General features: G+C 39.0%; 2 protein-coding genes across 2 annotated transcripts in view; one reads left to right on the top strand and one right to left on the bottom strand.

Moving 5' to 3' along the window:
• Window positions 1–363: 363 nt before the first annotated feature.
• gnat2 (guanine nucleotide binding protein (G protein), alpha transducing activity polypeptide 2) lies at window positions 364–7,880 on the top strand. Its single transcript, XM_023289731.3, has 9 exons — window positions 364–647; window positions 3,956–3,998; window positions 4,464–4,605; window positions 4,743–4,900; window positions 5,009–5,137; window positions 5,226–5,355; window positions 5,439–5,592; window positions 5,825–6,036; window positions 7,024–7,880. The coding sequence occupies exons 1-8, from the start codon at window positions 542–544 to the stop codon at window positions 6,013–6,015; spliced, it is 1,053 nt and encodes a 350-aa protein (XP_023145499.1). The 5' UTR covers window positions 364–541; the 3' UTR covers window positions 6,016–6,036; window positions 7,024–7,880.
• Window positions 7,881–10,734: 2,854 nt separating this feature from the next.
• Window positions 10,735–17,966, bottom strand: part of gnai3 (guanine nucleotide binding protein (G protein), alpha inhibiting activity polypeptide 3) — a 30,646-nt gene continuing 23,414 nt past the window's right edge. Inside the window, exons 6-9 of the mRNA XM_023289704.3 lie at window positions 17,048–17,177; window positions 14,370–14,523; window positions 13,515–13,724; window positions 10,735–11,754 (exon numbers count right to left, since the gene is read on the bottom strand). Coding sequence (XP_023145472.1) covers window positions 13,534–13,724; window positions 14,370–14,523; window positions 17,048–17,177 — 475 coding nt within the window. The 3' untranslated portion in view covers window positions 10,735–11,754; window positions 13,515–13,533. The remainder of the gene's footprint in view (window positions 11,755–13,514; window positions 13,725–14,369; window positions 14,524–17,047; window positions 17,178–17,966) is intronic.

Here is a 17,966-nt window from a genome sequence, read left to right as displayed (position 1 = left end):
CATTTATTTAAACACTCAGTCCTCCTGGAGTTTGCTCCACAGTCAGGGGAATGTATATTTTATCAGTATATACACACCTTAAAGTGTATATAATGTATTCATTCCTGTGAATCTGCTTATTAACTCCAAATAAAATCAGTTCATTCAAAGTAGAAAGTCAGTGGACATTAATTACTGTCAATGTCTATGCCACTGTTTATTTTCTCTATTTCTTTACATCATTCACTATTGCTCTCATTAGGCTAATTGGATTGACTGGCCAATCAGGAAGAGGCAACCTCCTAAGTCAGGACTTAAGCACAAGGAATTAAAGGGTGGATCTTTGCTGGCCAGAGCTGCTGAATTGATTTGATCCTTGTGAGGTCCCCATCTAATCAAACAAGGCCAGGAAGGCTCAAGTACCTCCCTCCCAATCCCCTTCCGGTCAGAAATCGCCTTTCAGCACGATTAGTGCAGTACCCAGATTCTCTGCTGCTGCTGCTCACAGAGAACCGTCAAAATTTCTATCCTTGAGGATCTTGAGGCTTTGGAGGAAGAAAGCATGGGTGCAGGAGCAAGCGCCGAGGACAAAAAGTCCAAGGAATTGGAAAAACAACTCCAAGAAGATGCTGATAAGGAGTCTAAGACGGTCAAGCTATTATTGCTTGGTAAGTGAATTCTTCTAGTTTCACTAAGTTTGGGTCTCAGACTGCAGGTGCTGCAGAAAGATGAGACAGGCAGGTTTTGCGTTCAAAATGTTGAGCACAAACTAACTTTAAACTTTGTTATTTCTGACAGAACAAAACTTTTCTGTGGAGGTTCAGATCTGCACTGATCTTGTAATGAGCTGACAGTCAAAAGTCACCGATAGTAAAAAATGCTCAGAAAAATGAAAAACTGCTTATTTTAACTAGAGTCTAAATCAGTTTTAATGATGCCTGAAAAATGAACAAGTGGTTCAGGATAAAAGTTATTTATTGTTCCTATTAATTACTAAAATATAGAAACTAATAGACTTGTACTCATCAGGTAAACAAGTGTCTCACTGAGTTTATTGACTTATTTTCTGCGGATTTAACTCAATCTCGGCTGGGAGCCATTTGAAGTGGTGTTCAACTGCTCTGCAAATCTGTTTATTGCACTCTTAGATGTAGGACACAGTATGCTCAGTGGATTTACAGGCTGTGCACATGATTTATTTGGGGATAAAAACCTTATATTTTTGTTTACTAGTAAGATATAAAGACTGCTGAAACTGATTCATGACTGAAAGTTAAGCAGCAAAGAGAGATCAGAGGGAGAAGAAGTTAGCAGGTTGAGCATTTAATCCACATATCTGAGATGAAGCTCAATAAAAGACAAATAATTAGCAAACACTTAGAGGACACATTTACAATATAGAGCATTAAAAGAAGAATAATTTATATAACTAGAAAGTAGAGTGAAAACTAAACTTTTGCGATACATTGTCATATTTACTCCTTATGCGGGGATAAATAAATGCTGCACAGATCTGAGCTTGTTCACTTAGAAGTTGTGTTTTTACCATTAGAGTGAGTTTTTCTGAAGAATTTACAGATGTTGCTAAAAAGCTGCAAGCATGAAACCACTGTTAAACAATTTTAAGACATTCATTTCCTTCTTATATTGAATTTGAAACAGCTCATAACATAATTTCTCAACTGTACCGTCAAAATTAAGAAGTGACTTCAATTCTAATGGAAGGACGTTGGTGCTTAAAAGATCACAGCCTGTGGTCTAAACGAATCACAGCCCAGCGGTGATACGTCAATCCGATTAGCTAAACTGGTTTAGCACAGATCCACTTGCTGAGGTCTTTGTTGACCTTTCACTTGCACATAATTTATATAATGTGTTTGGTCCGTCACAACACTAAAACTTCTTTCATGGTATCGTACGGTGTGATTCAGGGGAAAACCTAAGATGCACTGTTCTAAACACAGAAAATAATTTTTTTTAAATTCAAATAAATTGCTTGATTGATGCTGATTTTATGCAAAAGTTTTAGTATATGACATCAGTGCTGTAGAAAGGGTTATCTAAATCTGTTTTTTTAATAAATGCTTTTATTATTCACAACTAAACCTAAAAGTGTTCATAGGCACACCTCATAAATGTCATTACTGAATGTTTTCTGCGTGATCTGTGTCTGAAATACAATCCAGAGACTTAATTTTCACTTTCATTAGAGAAGCAGCTTCTGTAAGTGAGAACAGAATCTGAGAAAAGTAAGAAGAGGGCCATCTGGTGGACTCTGAGGGACACTGTGAAAAGAATCAGAGGCCTGCAGAGGCCCAGAACTCTGCAGGAGGAAGTGAACTGAACTCCGGTGATGGTTCAGGTGTTGCTTATACCTTGACACTCTTGGAATATTTAGACTACATGAAAGCAAAATTTGCAAAGACCCGTTCAACAAAATACAGCGCAGAAGCCTAAATGTAGTAACTCAGAGGGAACTTCAAAACTGTAATAATGAAATTTAAATCTGTATACAAACGAAATCAGCTCCAAAGAACCACAAAAATATCAGCCTTGAATGTTCCCCCAGACATTAACTGATACGGTTTGAGGAATATTTCCTTTCGGTTTGCATGTTATAAACAACAAAATGATGCTCTGGCATGGAAAATTTGCACCATTTCCATTTACAGAACTCAGTATTTTCATACATTTGCATTTTATTCGTTTATCTGTCTGCACTATCTCATGCAGGGCGAATAGTTCATGCCACTGCAAGGCCTAAGGTTATATTTGCAAATGAGCATGAGGTGAAACAAAGACTCACAGTTGAACGAAGACGGTACGCATTACATTTTTCCATTCCTGATACTGGCCCAGTGCTGCACCTTTACCATTTTGTCATTAATTAGAAAAAAACAAGCTCGTTATTGTCTTACTAGTGACAGCGAAAAGCCAATGTTCCCTCCCTGAGAGGGCAGGATGAGCCTGAGTGAAGGCTTGAAGCAGTAAGTCGGTGGACGGAGCTTAATGTGGCTGCAGTGGAAGCAGGACAGCCAGCTTTGGTGACTCTGTGATGCGATAAACTCCTTCTGGCCAGAGTTAGCTCACAGCACTGCAGAGAGCCTGATCTCCTCACAAGCTTTTCTTCAGCCACTGCATCCAATTCTGTCGCTTAAACTGTACAAATATGCGCAACTCGTATTATGTTTGCATGCACGAAGATGCCCCTGTCTGTGTTCATTCACATAGTAGTACTTTGTTCCGATAACAAGCTGACGCCTCTGTGTTTTTGTTTTGATGTGGAAAATGTACCAAAAAATGTTAAAGATATTTTTATCGCTCAGCAACAACAACAAAATATCTAAGAGCTTCGTTGTCATATTCTAAGGAGCATATGTTCCTGCCACTGGAGCCTTTGGCAACTTTTGTGTCTATTAAAGCATCACAAGGTTCCACATGAAACTGAAAACCAGATATTAATGATCGCTGTAAATCACAGAGCAGCCAAAACTGTGTTTGATTAGCAGAAACAGATTTAGACGTTAAAATCTGACAGCTTATATTGTTTTCCAGCTCCTAAACTACTTTCAGCTGCAGTTTTATTGAGTGTAAATGTAGTATTTATATTTAGTGTAATCATATTTTAGCAGTTTGATCTTCTACTTTGCTTGCACATAGTTCAATTTGGCCTGACATTAAAATAACACTCAGCTCATACATCTGAACACATTATGACATTAATCTTTGGACCTTTCACTTGCAAAACCAACTGTAACTGACTTTTTTCCCTTTGTAATGAAAGCAGATTCAAACTATTCAAACAGACAGACAGAAATCTGGGTCAAAAGAAAAATATACTTTCTTTTTGGTGGGACTGCTCCTTTAAAGCATCTTCAAAGCACATTCTTTGGCTTTTTATGATTTAAACTGTGTTCGACACAGAGAAAATCCCAGAAGCTTTGGTTTTAGCGCTAACCTTTGCCTTCTCTTCCAGGTGCTGGTGAGTCAGGGAAGAGCACCATTGTAAAACAAATGAAGTAAGTATTAAAATAAGTGACAAACTAACAGTTTGTATGTCATCCCTGTAGGATCAGTCACAGTACAGAGTTAAGTTTTTTTTAATCTCGTTGGTCAGGCCTGCAGCCTTTGGGCCAAAGCCCCTCCATCTCTGTCTGTTTCACTTGCAGCGAAGCTCTTTACAAAAGGTCAACAGGGCAAACATCCGCTTACCGATGTGTCAGCACTTGTTTTGTGCAGTTGGTTAAACTCTGGCAGGGAGAGCAGAGTGGAGTCAGAAACACTCCACAGGGTGGCACTGTGGGCACTGAGTCAACTGGATAGCCACACTGTAGTAATATCCACATATGAACTATATACACACAAGTCATCATATCTCCAGAAATGTCTCAACTACATTCTATAAATTGTGTTTTCTTTCAATTATCCACCAGCTCAGCAAGACTAACGTAGTAACTTTTCCCTTCGACTCTTCTACTCCTCAGGATTCTGCATCAAGGAGGTTACACGAAAGAGGAGCAAATGGAGTTTAGAGCGATCATCTACGGCAACATCCTGCAGTCTGCTCTGGCTATCATCAGAGGCATGGAGATGCTTGGCATTGATTTTGGCGCACCCTCTGCACAGGTCTCACGTTGCACTCAAAAGACGAACACCAGACACGATTAACTTACTCAGTTCACTGTCACTGGCAAGAAACCATACTATAAATAGTGCTGCGCCGGCGCTGATGGATCTTTGTTCTTGTGTTGGTGAAACCACAGGAGGATGCACAGAAGCTGCAGAACTTGTCAGACTCCATTGAAGAAGGCACGATGCCCACTGAGCTGGCTGACGTCATCAAGAAGCTGTGGAAGGACTCTGGTGTGCAGGCCGGCTTCGAGAGAGCTGCTGAGTACCAGCTCAACGACTCGGCTGGATAGTGAGTCCATGTCTTCTCCTGCAGCTGATAGACTAGGAGCGGGTTTGAATGTAAAACTTAAGAGGGTTTGAGATGTGAAGGCTGACTGCTGTGCTGTGTGTTCAACAGCTACCTCGGAGAAATGGACAGAATCTGCAAGCCAGACTACCTCCCCACTGAGCAGGATGTGCTGCGATCTCGAGTCAAAACAACTGGTATCATTGAAGAACAGTTCTCCTGCAAAGAGTTGCACTTCAGGTGAGTGACAGAGGAGCTGACTGAACCTCACAGCACTCTTCAATCTGAACTCTTACTGACATTGTTTGTGACTCTCTGTGGTGAACAGGATGTTCGACGTGGGCGGCCAGAGGTCAGAGAGAAAGAAGTGGATCCATTGTTTCGAAGGTGTGACCTGCATCATCTTCTGTGGAGCCCTCAGTGCATACGACATGGTGCTGGTAGAGGATGACGAAGTGGTGAGTTGGGACCCAAACTATGTCATCATGAAGCATTAAAAATAAAAACTTGGCAGCGAGTAACTCTCAGCGTTTGTTTTCAGAACCGCATGCACGAGTCCCTCCATCTATTCAACAGTATCTGCAACCACAGATTCTTTGCACTGACCTCCATCGTGCTTTTCCTCAACAAGAAGGATCTCTTTGAAGAGAAGATCAAGAAAGTCCATCTGAGTATCTGCTTCCCAGATTATGATGGTAAGAAAAGGTGTTGAAATGCCTCAGAGTTACACCTGCCGCACATAGAACCAAGCAAAAGGCCAACATTGTGGATCAAACATCTTGAGAGTAAAACTGCACACAAGGACAGCATTAGGGTTCCCTTAACTACACTACAACAACAAGCTTCAATAACAGAGTAGCATAACATATTTAAATTAAAATTCTCTTCTGAATTCGCTCCAATCTTCTCGCTCTCCATCTCTCGTAGGCCCCAACACATACGATGACGCCAGCAACTACATCAAGACGCAGTTCTTGGACCTGAACATGAAGAAGGGTGTGAAAGAAATCTACTCCCACCTGACCTGTGCCACGGACACAAAGAACGTCGAGATTGTGTTCAACGCTGTGACAGACATCATCATCAAAGAGAACCTTAAAGATTGCGGTCTTTTCTAAGCAGCTCTGGAGTGAAACGAGGTGAGCGCCACCACTTCCCTCCCGGAGAACCGTGTTGATACAGAGTAATGGGGTCCAGATGAGGCAGACCCCTGACAATTCAATTTAACCCTCACATAGAAAATCATATCTGGCCATCCGGTGTTGCCAAGCAACAACATCTGGCTATAACATGAGCGAACACAAACTCAGACAGCACAGTTTAGACCAGGGGTGTCAAATTCATTCTAGTTCAGGGGCCATATTCAGTCCAATTTAATCACAAGTGGGCCGGAGCAGTAAAATCACAGCATAATAACCGATAAATAACCACAACTCCTTATTTTTCCTTTGTTTTAGTGTAAAAAAGTTCACATTTAAAGAATTATCTTTTTATAAAACATTATGAACAACCTGAAATTTCTTAAGAAAAATAAATTCAATTTCAACAACATTATTCCTCAGCTTATCATTCACACATTACAACTTACAGATCACAGTGGATCACAGAAGAAAGGAACAAAACATTTAGTAACAGGTATCTGGAACTGAATGAGGTAGTATTTTATTTTATGATCAAAAAGACAAAAAAAAGACAAAAGACAAAATATTACAAAAATGAGACGCAAAATGACAAAAATGAGAAACAAAATGACAAAAACATAGACAAACGACACGAAACAAAACAAAAAAGAGACAGAGAATGAGACAAAAAAGTTACAGAGGGACAAATGACAAAAACGAGACAAAAAATTACATAAATGACACAAGCGAGAAACAAAAACTGACTAAAAACACAAGCAAGACAAAAAGTAGCTGCATGTTTGACACCCCTGGTTTCGACCCTTTGGGACTGCTGAATGCCTGAAATGATTTGTGATTAAAATCAGCTCCTCCTAAAGATTTCACTCCTTTAGACACAAACATAAGAGCCATGCATGTTGCCAAAAGTTTATTGTAAGATGTTATGCATAATTTAAGGATTATTTCAACATTTTTGACCTTTTTCTCCCTTCCTCTACTTTGCAGGAGTTCCTGTCCTACCTTAACCCCTCACATACATTGGCATTAACTAAGAAGCGCACTGATGGAGCACAGAGGATCCTCAGATTGCTGTGTTCATGCCATCGCTTTCATGCCAAGCCCTGGTCCTTGACTGCTCCTCACCATCTCCACCTGAACATCCCTGCAACACGCCACACGTCCAGCTGCGCTCAAACAACACTCGAGTCGCCGTATCAACATTGTGGACATACAGCTTTCTGCAAGATTCTTCAGTTTTTTTTCTAAAACTTCAGTATTATATAGTCTCACACCCAAAGCTGCTGGTTTGAAGGTATGAAGATGAAAATAGCTGCTCATTCGATCCTCATCGCTTCCATTCGACGACTGCGTTGTGAGTTATATTTACTATTAAAAGCCAAGTTCTGTAAAATTAATTTTAAAAAAATGTAAAATTCGGGGAAAATATTAATATTTTGAATAGCAACATTGCAACCTTGTTTTTGTTTTTGAGTAGTCTGTGGTCTTGATATTTAAACTGTAAAAAGTTGCTGAGAAAATATCTCAGATATTCCCAGTGCTTGCAGTGTATCCAGATTACAAACCAAATTGTACATGTATCTAATCTAAATAGTGGTAATGTATTCAATTCACTTATCATTTTGTTGTGAGGAATAAATGTCAGAACATGGAACAGGGTAGAGAAACTTTGTACATAAGAGTAGATAATTCATTATATTTTGAAAGATAAAACTATATGGAATTATATGAGAGATGGAAACACTAGAGGGTTGATGCTTTATTATGAAAAGGGAATGAAAATCTACTGAGTTTGTCCTTTCTTATGAAATGTAGAGGCATGAAATAAAGATGCATTAACTTCACTTGTGTATTTGTGTCTTTGCTATGATGCATATTGATTTTGGGGAAGAGGAGAGCTGACACTGATGGACTTCCTCGAGCTGGTGGGGACAAAGCTGACGTTATACAAGTTCCCTGTTCTGTCGGAGGGGAAATGGCTGCGTGGGGAAGTCCATTAACAGTAAACCTACTGAGAGAGCAAAACAAATCAGGGCGATAATGAATCTCCAAGGCGAGAGATTCTGTAAGATTGTGCAGGAGGTTGATTCATGAGATTTGATGGGGAATATGGGCGAAACCAGCAGCGCAACAGTGTCTGAAGGAACCACAGTACTGAATATGGTGGAGCCAAACAGCTTCATTAAGCTGCCAAAACAAAGGAGAACAAAATTCTCTCTTTATGTTGTAACTGTCAAATGTGTTTCTGCTTTCAAAGTAAAACTTCTTGTCAGTAAGATTTCTGTCTACCTGTTATGGTTTAAGAAAATGTGAGAAGATGCAGCACTGTGTTTACAGATAAGTATGAAGGACAAACCACGCTCCTCTCCACATTCAAGGGGAAGCGGTCGACAGCATCAAGTTCCTGGGAGTCCACATTAAATCTGACATACTATTCTACAATTTCATTCAGCATTGAAGCTTTTATCCAAAGCGACGTACATCTGAGAGTAGATACAACACAAACAAGGATCTAGTCAGGAGAAAACAACCTGGATAAGAGCCACAAAACAAGTTTAAGAGTCATATTAGGACCGTAGTGGCTACAGGCAGTAGACGTAATAGGATAAAAAAAATTTTTTTTTGTTATTTGCAGTCTGTCAAGTGCAAAGGTGTTCAGTGAAGAGCTGTTTTTTTGTATTTTCTTAAAGACTGAGAGAGACTGCAGATCGAACAGAGTTTGGCAACTCGTTCCACCATCGGGGAACCACAGAAGACCAGACCTGGTCCCCGAACACAGCTCGCCCAGTAAATAAAGCTCAACAAAGACTCTTCTACCACAGGAAGCTGAAATGTGCCGCTCTCTCCCCTCAGCTCCAGGCAAACGTCTACAGAGCCACAATAGAAACCATCCTCTGTCTCTGGTACGGCAGCTGCTCAGCTCAGGACAGAAAAGACTTATACTGGGTGGTGAAAACGGCTCAGGGGATTGTGGGAAGTCCTCTTCTAGACCTGGACTCGATATACAAGGGGCCAGATCCAGAGGAAGGCCCAACGTATCGCCGCCAACCTCACCCACCCAGGAAATGGCCTGTTTGTTCCGCCTCCCTCGGGTAAACGGTACAGAAAAATAAAAAACTCTAACTTAAAGACTGAAAAACAGTTTTTAATCCCAGAACTGTCCAGTCCATTCCCCCCTGCGCACACACACACACACACACACACACACACACACACACACACACACACACACACACACACACACACACACACACACACACACACACACACACACACACACACACACACACACACACACACACACACACACACACACACACACACACACACACACACAAAAGAGTCTTGCACTGGACTGCACTTTACCACCCTTCCTACTGCTCGAGCGTGACTAGAAGTAGAGAGAACTCAAAAATGTCCTCTGTGCAGTATGACACAGTTATAGTGACATAAACCACAAGTTGAATTTCTTCCATTTTTCATTTCCCAAAAATGTAAAAACCTGGAACCAAAATGTACAACATTTTCCCACAGGTGTTACTAAATACTGGAAAAAACAGCAACTACACACTATAAATATTTCTTCACTTACATTTTCAGTTTGCCTTAAAACTCCCTGAATCATGATGAGGCTGTGGTTGCAGTTAAGTTCCTCATGGCTTCTCTGTTGCACCACATAGTGCAGAATTTTTTATTTTTTTTTTTATTGTATATATTTAATGCAAACATTTTGTTTTTGCTATTTTTTCAATGAGACATGAAGAAAAAAAAGGTGATTTTAATGAGATATCATGATTTTAGGCTCAGATTTAATTAATTTTTCAAATCACACGTTATCAGTTCAAGGTCCGTTCAAAAGTTGAAAATCTGAAGGTTTTTCTTGGTAATTTCTCAGTTAAATGCTGTAATTTTAGTGATTTTGTAAAAGTTAACAGGAGTCATTCCAGAATTGGAGGACATGTGGCCTTCAAAATCTTTGAAACATTTGGAAAATAACAAATTGTATCTGTGTCCCAGAAATCCCTTTCAACTAAGTTCCCCATTACAAAAACACCTCTCAAGGAAGTGTGTTAATTCCAGATCACATGACCTGCTCCACATGATGTCATTTCCTCCTGAAGAAAACACTGGCCAGACTCCAAGGCTTTCTGACTTTAATATAAAGTAGTCAACAGGTTTACTACAATATCTTTAGAAAGAACTTTCAATTTCTATTTTACTCAATTGTATATATAATATTTAGAAGAATCTTTGTGTAAAAATGCCATGTGGTGTTTGGTTATAGGCAGCCATGTTGATTTTAGGCCTGAAAACAGCAACAATGTCAACTATGATACAAAAAGTCCCGCAATTATATACTGACCATCCTGTCCTCTTGTGAAATTTGTTGACAATAGAAAAATATAGAATACTGTCGACCATATCCTGTAAGCTAAATGTGTAAAAAACATTAGGATTCATGTAAGAATCCGTCTCCGCATGCCATCATGATGGATTACAGTTGATATTGTGGTTGTACTCTTGTTTTTAGTAGTTGTGTGTGCAGCAGCTGGAAGCTCCAGCATACAGATGTGTCTGAAAAACACTGTTTCCCGTCTGAATGACCTCCTTTCCCTGCACTGTTTGGGTGCCTCTGTGGTGAAAAACATCTGATCAGTGTTTGGTTTTACCTTTCAGAACAGAAAAAACAGTCAGACATCTTTGTGCCATCATTTAATGATGTCAAAATGAGCCAGTAAAACTCCTCAAACATTCTGGGGAACTAGCAGGACTGTCTGTGCAGGAAGTGACTGATCTAAGCTGTGCTCACTGCAGATCGGAACAGCAACAGACTCCCTCAGAATTCTGTGAAGGCTACGGCCAAAGAACACAAATAAGGCCTGTGGCTATATCAAACTCTAATCCCGCTTTATATGTTTAAAATCTTTGTTTCTCCACTAATATCCACAGGATTTAAAACTTAGCCTGCAATAAAAACTGATTCTACGTTGACCTCCAGTGATTGGATATTAGTCGTATTTAAAGTCTGATGAAAAGTAAAAACACACAGAAAGATCAAGATGTCCCTTCACAAGCTGAAGAATGAAAGTATTGTTTCAGTACAATGTGGTGGAGTTAAAATCAGAATAATTATGCAGACAGCATGTTGCTACTGAATTCATTAGAGTCTAGTTTACTAACCCCAGACCCAAATGGCTACATCATATTCTGTACATTACACACAAAACTCTTTCCTCTACATAAGTTATGGCATTCATACATCCAAAAGTGGAAATACTAGGTAATTGCAACTAAAATTATAATAAAATATAACAAATACTCAATAAAAGCAATGTGATACAGACTTACAGCTAAGAGAAAATGCAACACAACAGAAGGGGGTGAACAGAATTTACATTTTAGCTGTGAAACTGTGAGCTGCAGCGGTTTGTTTTGGTCCTTGTGCAGACGACAGACTATAAAAGAGAGTGGCTTCACCTGCCCGCAAAGATCTTAAATACGACTCACAGCGATCATTTCCACCAGCCTCCCCGACTTACTTCCTCCCAGAGCGCTCAGCATCGTAAAATCTATTAAGACAAAAGTGATCGTAGTTGCAAGTCCCCGAATTTAGCGCAATTTCTATGCACCTCGGCCACCAGCTTAGTCCTTAAAACACCTACTTTCCAATTCGCTCTCTGCAGAAAAACACTCCAGAAGTCCTGAATCTTCTGAAACCTGCACGGAAAAGGAAAATGATCAGTAAAATAAAGGGCTACACAAGTAATAAACACAGTGCAAAACCGTGAATACAAAATATGCAGGAACCGCTTGGAATAATAAAATCAGAAAAGATGTAAATAATATACATAATGTACACCTTTCATCCATTCAAGCCAGAGATGTCAAACTCATTTTAGTTCAGGGACCACATTCAGCCCAATTTGATCTCAAGTGATCAGTAAAATAACATCATAATAACCTATAAGTAACCACAGATCCCAGTTTTTTCCCTTTGTTTTAGTGCAAAAAAAATACATTCTGAAAATGTTCACATTAAAAGGAATTGTTTTTTAAAAATATATATATTTATTATGAAAAACCTGAAATTTCTGAAGAAAATTAGGTTCAATTTCAACCATTATTATCCCTCAGTTTATCATTTACACGTTACAACTTCCAGATCACAGAGTGTCTACAAAGGAAGAAAACATTTAGTCACAGATATCTGGAGCTGAACAATGTAGCATTTTACTTTGATTATAACGATAAAAGTCAGACAAAAAAAGACAAAATATTACAAAGCGAGACACAAAATGACAAAAATGTGACAAATGACACAAGCGAGACAAAAGAGGGACAAAAAATTGGACATAAATGAGATTTAAAAAATGACAAAAAAAAGGAACATAGTGTCTTCAGATCATTTGAGTTGTAACTGGCGCTACATAAATAAAATTTAATTGAACTGAAAATTGAACAGAATGACGAAAAAATAGACAAAAAACACCTGCAAGACAAAAAGGAAACAAAATGCAAAACACAATACACAAAATGAATAAAGCAGAACATAAAATGACAAAAATGAGACAAAAAAATGACAAAAACATGACAAGCGACAAAAAATTAGGAATGTCCAATAATATCGGCCCATCGATATTTTCAGCCCGATATTGGCATAAAAATGTAATATCGGTCAATATCGCTATCTTTTTTTATCGATGCCTGCATTTCGCCAGCATTTACCAGCGTGCAAATGATCACATCATCAAACTGTCGTGTAGCGTGTAAACAAGAAGTCTGGCTGCAGTAACAAGCTTGCTGTGTCTGACTAACAATATGTCTGTATTTGGAATTACTTCCAAGCCCACATATATCGGTATCGGTTGATATCGGAATTGGAAATTGAGAGTTGGACAATATCGGCATATTGGTTATTGGCAAAAAAAGCCAAATTTGGACATCCCTAATAACAATACCTATTGGTATAATATGCACAAAATCTATCACTAAATAACAAGGGTAAGATGTGGAGCAAAAAGGTTGAACATGTCTAGGCATGTTCTCTGTCAAACATGACCTAATGATAACCTAATGCCCTCTGTAAAATGAGATCTAGGAGTGAAATATGATAACTTGACGTCATGATCTGACCAATAGATTCAAAAAAGTGTAATGGTGTCAAACTGTCTCTCCTATCATACACCCTGTAGACACAGCTCAGTATCTCCGGTATTTCTTGGGATGCTAATCACTGCTCAGAACTACTCCTGGGGTTTTGTCAACAATAAATCCTGCTGCCTCCGAATGCAGACTTTTACTTACTTTTTTGAAGATCTTTAACTTTTGAACACGGTCTAGTCTTAGACTCTGGCCCGTGATTTATGACTTAGACTACACTTCATCATAATGACCCTAAAAAGGAGCGACTTTTATTTCCTGAGGTGATAATCTAACGTCCCCAGCATCGTCTCCAGGTTGTTCATCAGCGTTCTGACCTGGGAGGCAGCTGGAGCCTCAGTAGAGGCCGATCTCCCTCAGGTTGATCTTGATGATGACGTCGGTGACGGCGTCGAACACAAACTGCACATTCTTGGTGTCTGTGGCACAAGTGAAGTGAGTGTAGATCTCCTTGGTGTCCTTTCTTTTATTCAGGTCTTCAAACTGGCACTGGATGTAAGCTGCTGCCTCTTCGTACGAGTGGCCGCCTACAGAGGAAAGCACAGTTATGATAGAAAAACCTACACAAAACAACCCTTTAATGATCTTATTTACAATATATTAGGCTATTTGTGATTCTTTGTTCCCTCTCCTGTGGGATACGTGGTGCTTTTAGCTGTTTTTTTTTTTAAAAATCAGAAGTGGAAACTATTTTAAATGCAAACAGAGGCACTCCTAATTGCTGTTAAATAAAGATGAACCCTGACACAAAGCCTTCTCCAGTTTATAAATAGATGTGACTCAAAATCCTGTACCCACATAAAAACCCTGAGTTGTACAGACTGAAAAGTAGAATAAAAATGTAGGTAATTTTAAATGATGCTATATTAGGCTGCAACCAGTTTACTTTGCGGAAAATGTACAAGGTTATAAACAGACTTACTGTACGAGGATGGAGTTCACATAAAAAAAAAAACATTCTTGCACATAATAATTCAAAGCTTATTTATCACAAACTACAACTTCAAAGCCGGCTTCTGCTGCAGAAACTCAATCCCATATATAATAAATAAAGAACACGGCTACACATTTCCAGGAAGTTGCTGCTCAGATGCAGCAGGAAGATAAATAAATATTTCCTCTGATAATAACAGGATTGCACAACAAATCGCTTCTACTGGGATTCCTCTCACCAGAGTACTCAGGGTAGCAGATTGTGAGCGGACTCCTGCTGATCTTCTCTTCAAACAAGTCCTTCTTGTTGAGGAAGAGGATGATGGAGGTGAGAGTGAACCACTTGTTGTTGCAGATGGAGTCGAACAGCTTCATGCTCTCGTGCATCCGGTTCTGAGGAAAGAGCAGACGAGATACTTTTCTAAAGAAAACGTTCTGATGTGTTGCAGTCTGATTTAATTTAACAGGGTCCTGCAGTTTGTCCAAAACCCGACCAGCACAGTGTTGGTTTGCTCCGTACAGCTTTATGGTTTAAATCAGAGGTGTCAAACTCATTATAGTTCAGCCCAATCTGATCTCAAGTGACCAATAAAATCACAGCATAATAACCTATGCTTCTCCACATTTATCTTTTGTTTTAGTGCAAATAAGCACATTTTGAAAATGTTCACATTTAATGAATTATCTTTTTATAAAACATCATGAACAACCTGAAGTTTCTTAAGAAAAATACGCTCAATTTCAGCAATATTATGCCTCAGTTCATCATTTACACATTACCACTTACAGATCAGTGTCTACAAAGGAACACAACATTTAGTCACAGCTATCTGGAACTGAATGATACAGTATTTTACTTTATGATTAAAATGATAAAAGTCAGACAAAAAAGAGACAAAAAACCCCAACAAAAACAAGAGAAAATATTACAAAAATGAGACACAAAATGACAAAAATGAGACATGCGAGACAAAGAAGAGACAAAAAATCTTACAAAAAAGTTACTAAACAACAAAAACTTGGACACAAATGAGACAAAAAATTACCAAAAATAAGGAACATATGGGTTCTGTGAAGCATCTTGAGACAATCTGAACTGTAATTGGCGCTATATAAATAAAATTGAATTGAAAAATGAACAAAAGGACAAGAAAATAGACAAAAAAACACAAGCGAGACAAAAACGAAACACAAAACGACAAAAACATGAGACAAGCCACAAAAGTAATGAAAAAAAATCAAAAAACAACAAAAACCAGACAAAATATTACAAAAAACGAGACACAAAATGACAAAATTGAGACAAACGTATACCCTTCTCCTGCTTCATAAGCATCAACAATTCTTTTTGTCAAGTCTAAGCTGACTTCTTTTGTTTTTGGCATGATGCTCTCTCCAGTGACAGCTCAAATCCTTAATGAAGTTCTTATACTGTGTGTAAAGTGAAGGACAGCCCCCAGTTTGAACTCGATGACTGATTACAAGCTGTAAGCGTTAGAAAGTAAAACACATGATTGCACAACAGTGGTTTGTGGTTTGGCTCAATAAAAAGGTCAGTTCTTAAGGGGGGTAATAATTTTAGTTTTTTGTTAAATAATTTTGTTTCTGTGTGCAAAGTATAATAATGTAAGCATCCAAAATTAAACTAGGATGTTTGGAAAAACTGTGCAAAAAATTCCTTGATCTGTTTAACAGCAGTTGGGAATTTTTTGGAAAAAAAAAACACTAAAATTTCATAGGGAGGCTAACAATTTTGTGTTCAGTTGTATATAACTTTGGGTCACTGCCATGAAACTGAAAAATCTCACCAATACAAAATATTACAGTAACTTTTTTGACTTTGGTAAACATAATTATACTTTTACAGTAAAATAATTTTTCATCTGTGATGCGGCTCCACACTCAAAACAGATAAAGTGCATCTTATAAGCTGTGACTCTGTGAAATCATTTACCACAAGATCCCCACACATCCTAATCTATAATTGTAAAATAATGCGTATTTTAATCCTTGTTATGCATAAATGCGTGCACTCTTAGGGGATGCTGCTGCTGTCTGATATTTAATCAACTCAGAGGAAACAGTTCTAAACAGCTGGAAGCAACAAAGCAAAGCTGTGCCTGTTTATGTTCTGATCTTTCTGTATGTGTTGTCTTTGCCAACTAAAGCCACCAACTGTGTCTTTTGTACTTTTGTGTGATGTTTATGGAGTCTAATAGCTGATAGTCTGCTGCTATGCTGTTAGCAGCACATAGTCACCTACTAGTGCTTTATGTTACTCATAGCAGTGAGCTTGTATTTGTTGTACAGAGATGCTGCAGGTTGGGTAAGGAGTCTAGTTGTTTTCTTTTGTTATTCTGTCAAAGCAAGTTTGCAACTCCATAAGCCTTCTTTTTTATTTGGTTCATTGAGTTAGCATCACCCTCCAGCCCTGCTTTCTTTGCAGTATTACCGCTGTTTTGTTGTTGCTGATTAAGTTGCTGAGCACTACACTGACCTAACCAATAATAAACGGTTTTATGTTCTTCTCTTAGCCCACACTGAGCAGGGATCTAACACTGTGGTAGCAGCAGAGTTCCAGTAAATGAATTGGAGGTCAATGAGATTTCTTGGAGGCACTGCGAGCAGCAACAGTATTGTAACAAATCAGGCTAATAAAAACCTAATTTACACAGTTTCTAGAGGCTGAAGATGAATGTCTTTGCCAGCACTGACAAGCTGTAATTGTGTTTTGGTTCACTGGCACAATGCAACACAGTTAATGTGATTATTAAGACTTGTGGTTTTCCTGCTGCGACACGTTAAGCCATCTGCTGTGAAAAAAAAAACTCCAATCTCTGCAGTTTTTTTTTTTTTTTTTTTACATCCAATATGGTGTAAAAAAGTGAGTCAAAGCAACTGTGCATCCATCACTCACCATCTCCTCGTCCTCAGCCAAAACGAGGTCGTAGTCGCTGAGCGCTACACAGAAAATGATGGCCGTGACTCCCTCAAAACAATGGATCCACTTCTTCCTCTCTGAGCGCTGACCTCCAACGTCGAACATCCTGACGACACACAAACACACGCAGACTCAGTATGAGTGAACACTTGTGCTCATATCAGTTTTAATGTCATTTTAATTTTAGTGTTTTATGAGGATCTTAAATCCAGGGCAGGAGCTCATATAAACACAAACACACACTGAGTGCATGCTGGTGACCTCGCTCTCTAATCTCATGCTTGTGTCTGCAGCCGCCGCCTCCACCTGAGGCCCTCTGAGGCAAACTGGATCTATACGAAGCCGCTCAACTGACACAGAAATGGAATGAAAGAACACTGTGTGCTTTGACACCGATTCACTGATTGCACATTTCCAGATCCTGAGCATTTCTATGGGGGCTACAGAGCCAGCTGGTCGGTGAGCTGGGCGAAATAATGGAACAGGAACGAGGCGATGTAATCACATTAACTGTTAGAAAGGTGGGTCATATCAGGATGAATCCCAGCAGCATTTGAGGTGAGGTATGAAAAAGGAATAAAAATGAGGAAGTGCAATTTGTCAAAGCGGCATCATCAAATCATGTGCAACTGAAATAAAGGTGAATCAGTCAAAAACTACTCAACGAGGTTACAAATAAACCCTAAAATACAGATGGAAAGCAATATTACTTAAAATGTACTGACTTCAAAGTGGTTTTGCATGTGATCTGTTGTTTTAACTCTGGCAATTTCTGATCCTGTTTCTACTTACTGTGGGTTCATTTTTCACTGGAATCTAAAGTCCTGCACCTCTATGGAAACAGCACAACCACAGCAAGAAGTACAGAGAACTCAAAAAATTCCTCTGTGTAGTT

The sequence above is a fragment of the Amphiprion ocellaris genome, chromosome 8 (genome assembly GCF_022539595.1).
Source record: "Amphiprion ocellaris isolate individual 3 ecotype Okinawa chromosome 8, ASM2253959v1, whole genome shotgun sequence".
In the NCBI taxonomy this organism is placed as follows: Eukaryota; Metazoa; Chordata; class Actinopteri; family Pomacentridae; genus Amphiprion; species Amphiprion ocellaris.
Note: the sequence above shows the minus strand (reverse complement) of the source record. Positions and strands in the feature narration are given on the sequence as shown.

Bases quoted from the DNA above. Each gene is read 5' to 3' on its own strand.
- gnat2 (XM_023289731.3), top strand. From the start codon at position 542: ATGGGTGCAGGAGCAAGCGCCGAGGACAAAAAGTCCAAGGAATTGGAA. The intron at 4,901-5,008 runs GTGAGTCCATGT...TGTGTTCAACAG, and splicing joins CTCAACGACTCGGCTGGATA to CTACCTCGGAGAAATGGACA. The intron at 5,593-5,824 runs GTAAGAAAAGGT...CATCTCTCGTAG, and splicing joins CTGCTTCCCAGATTATGATG to GCCCCAACACATACGATGAC.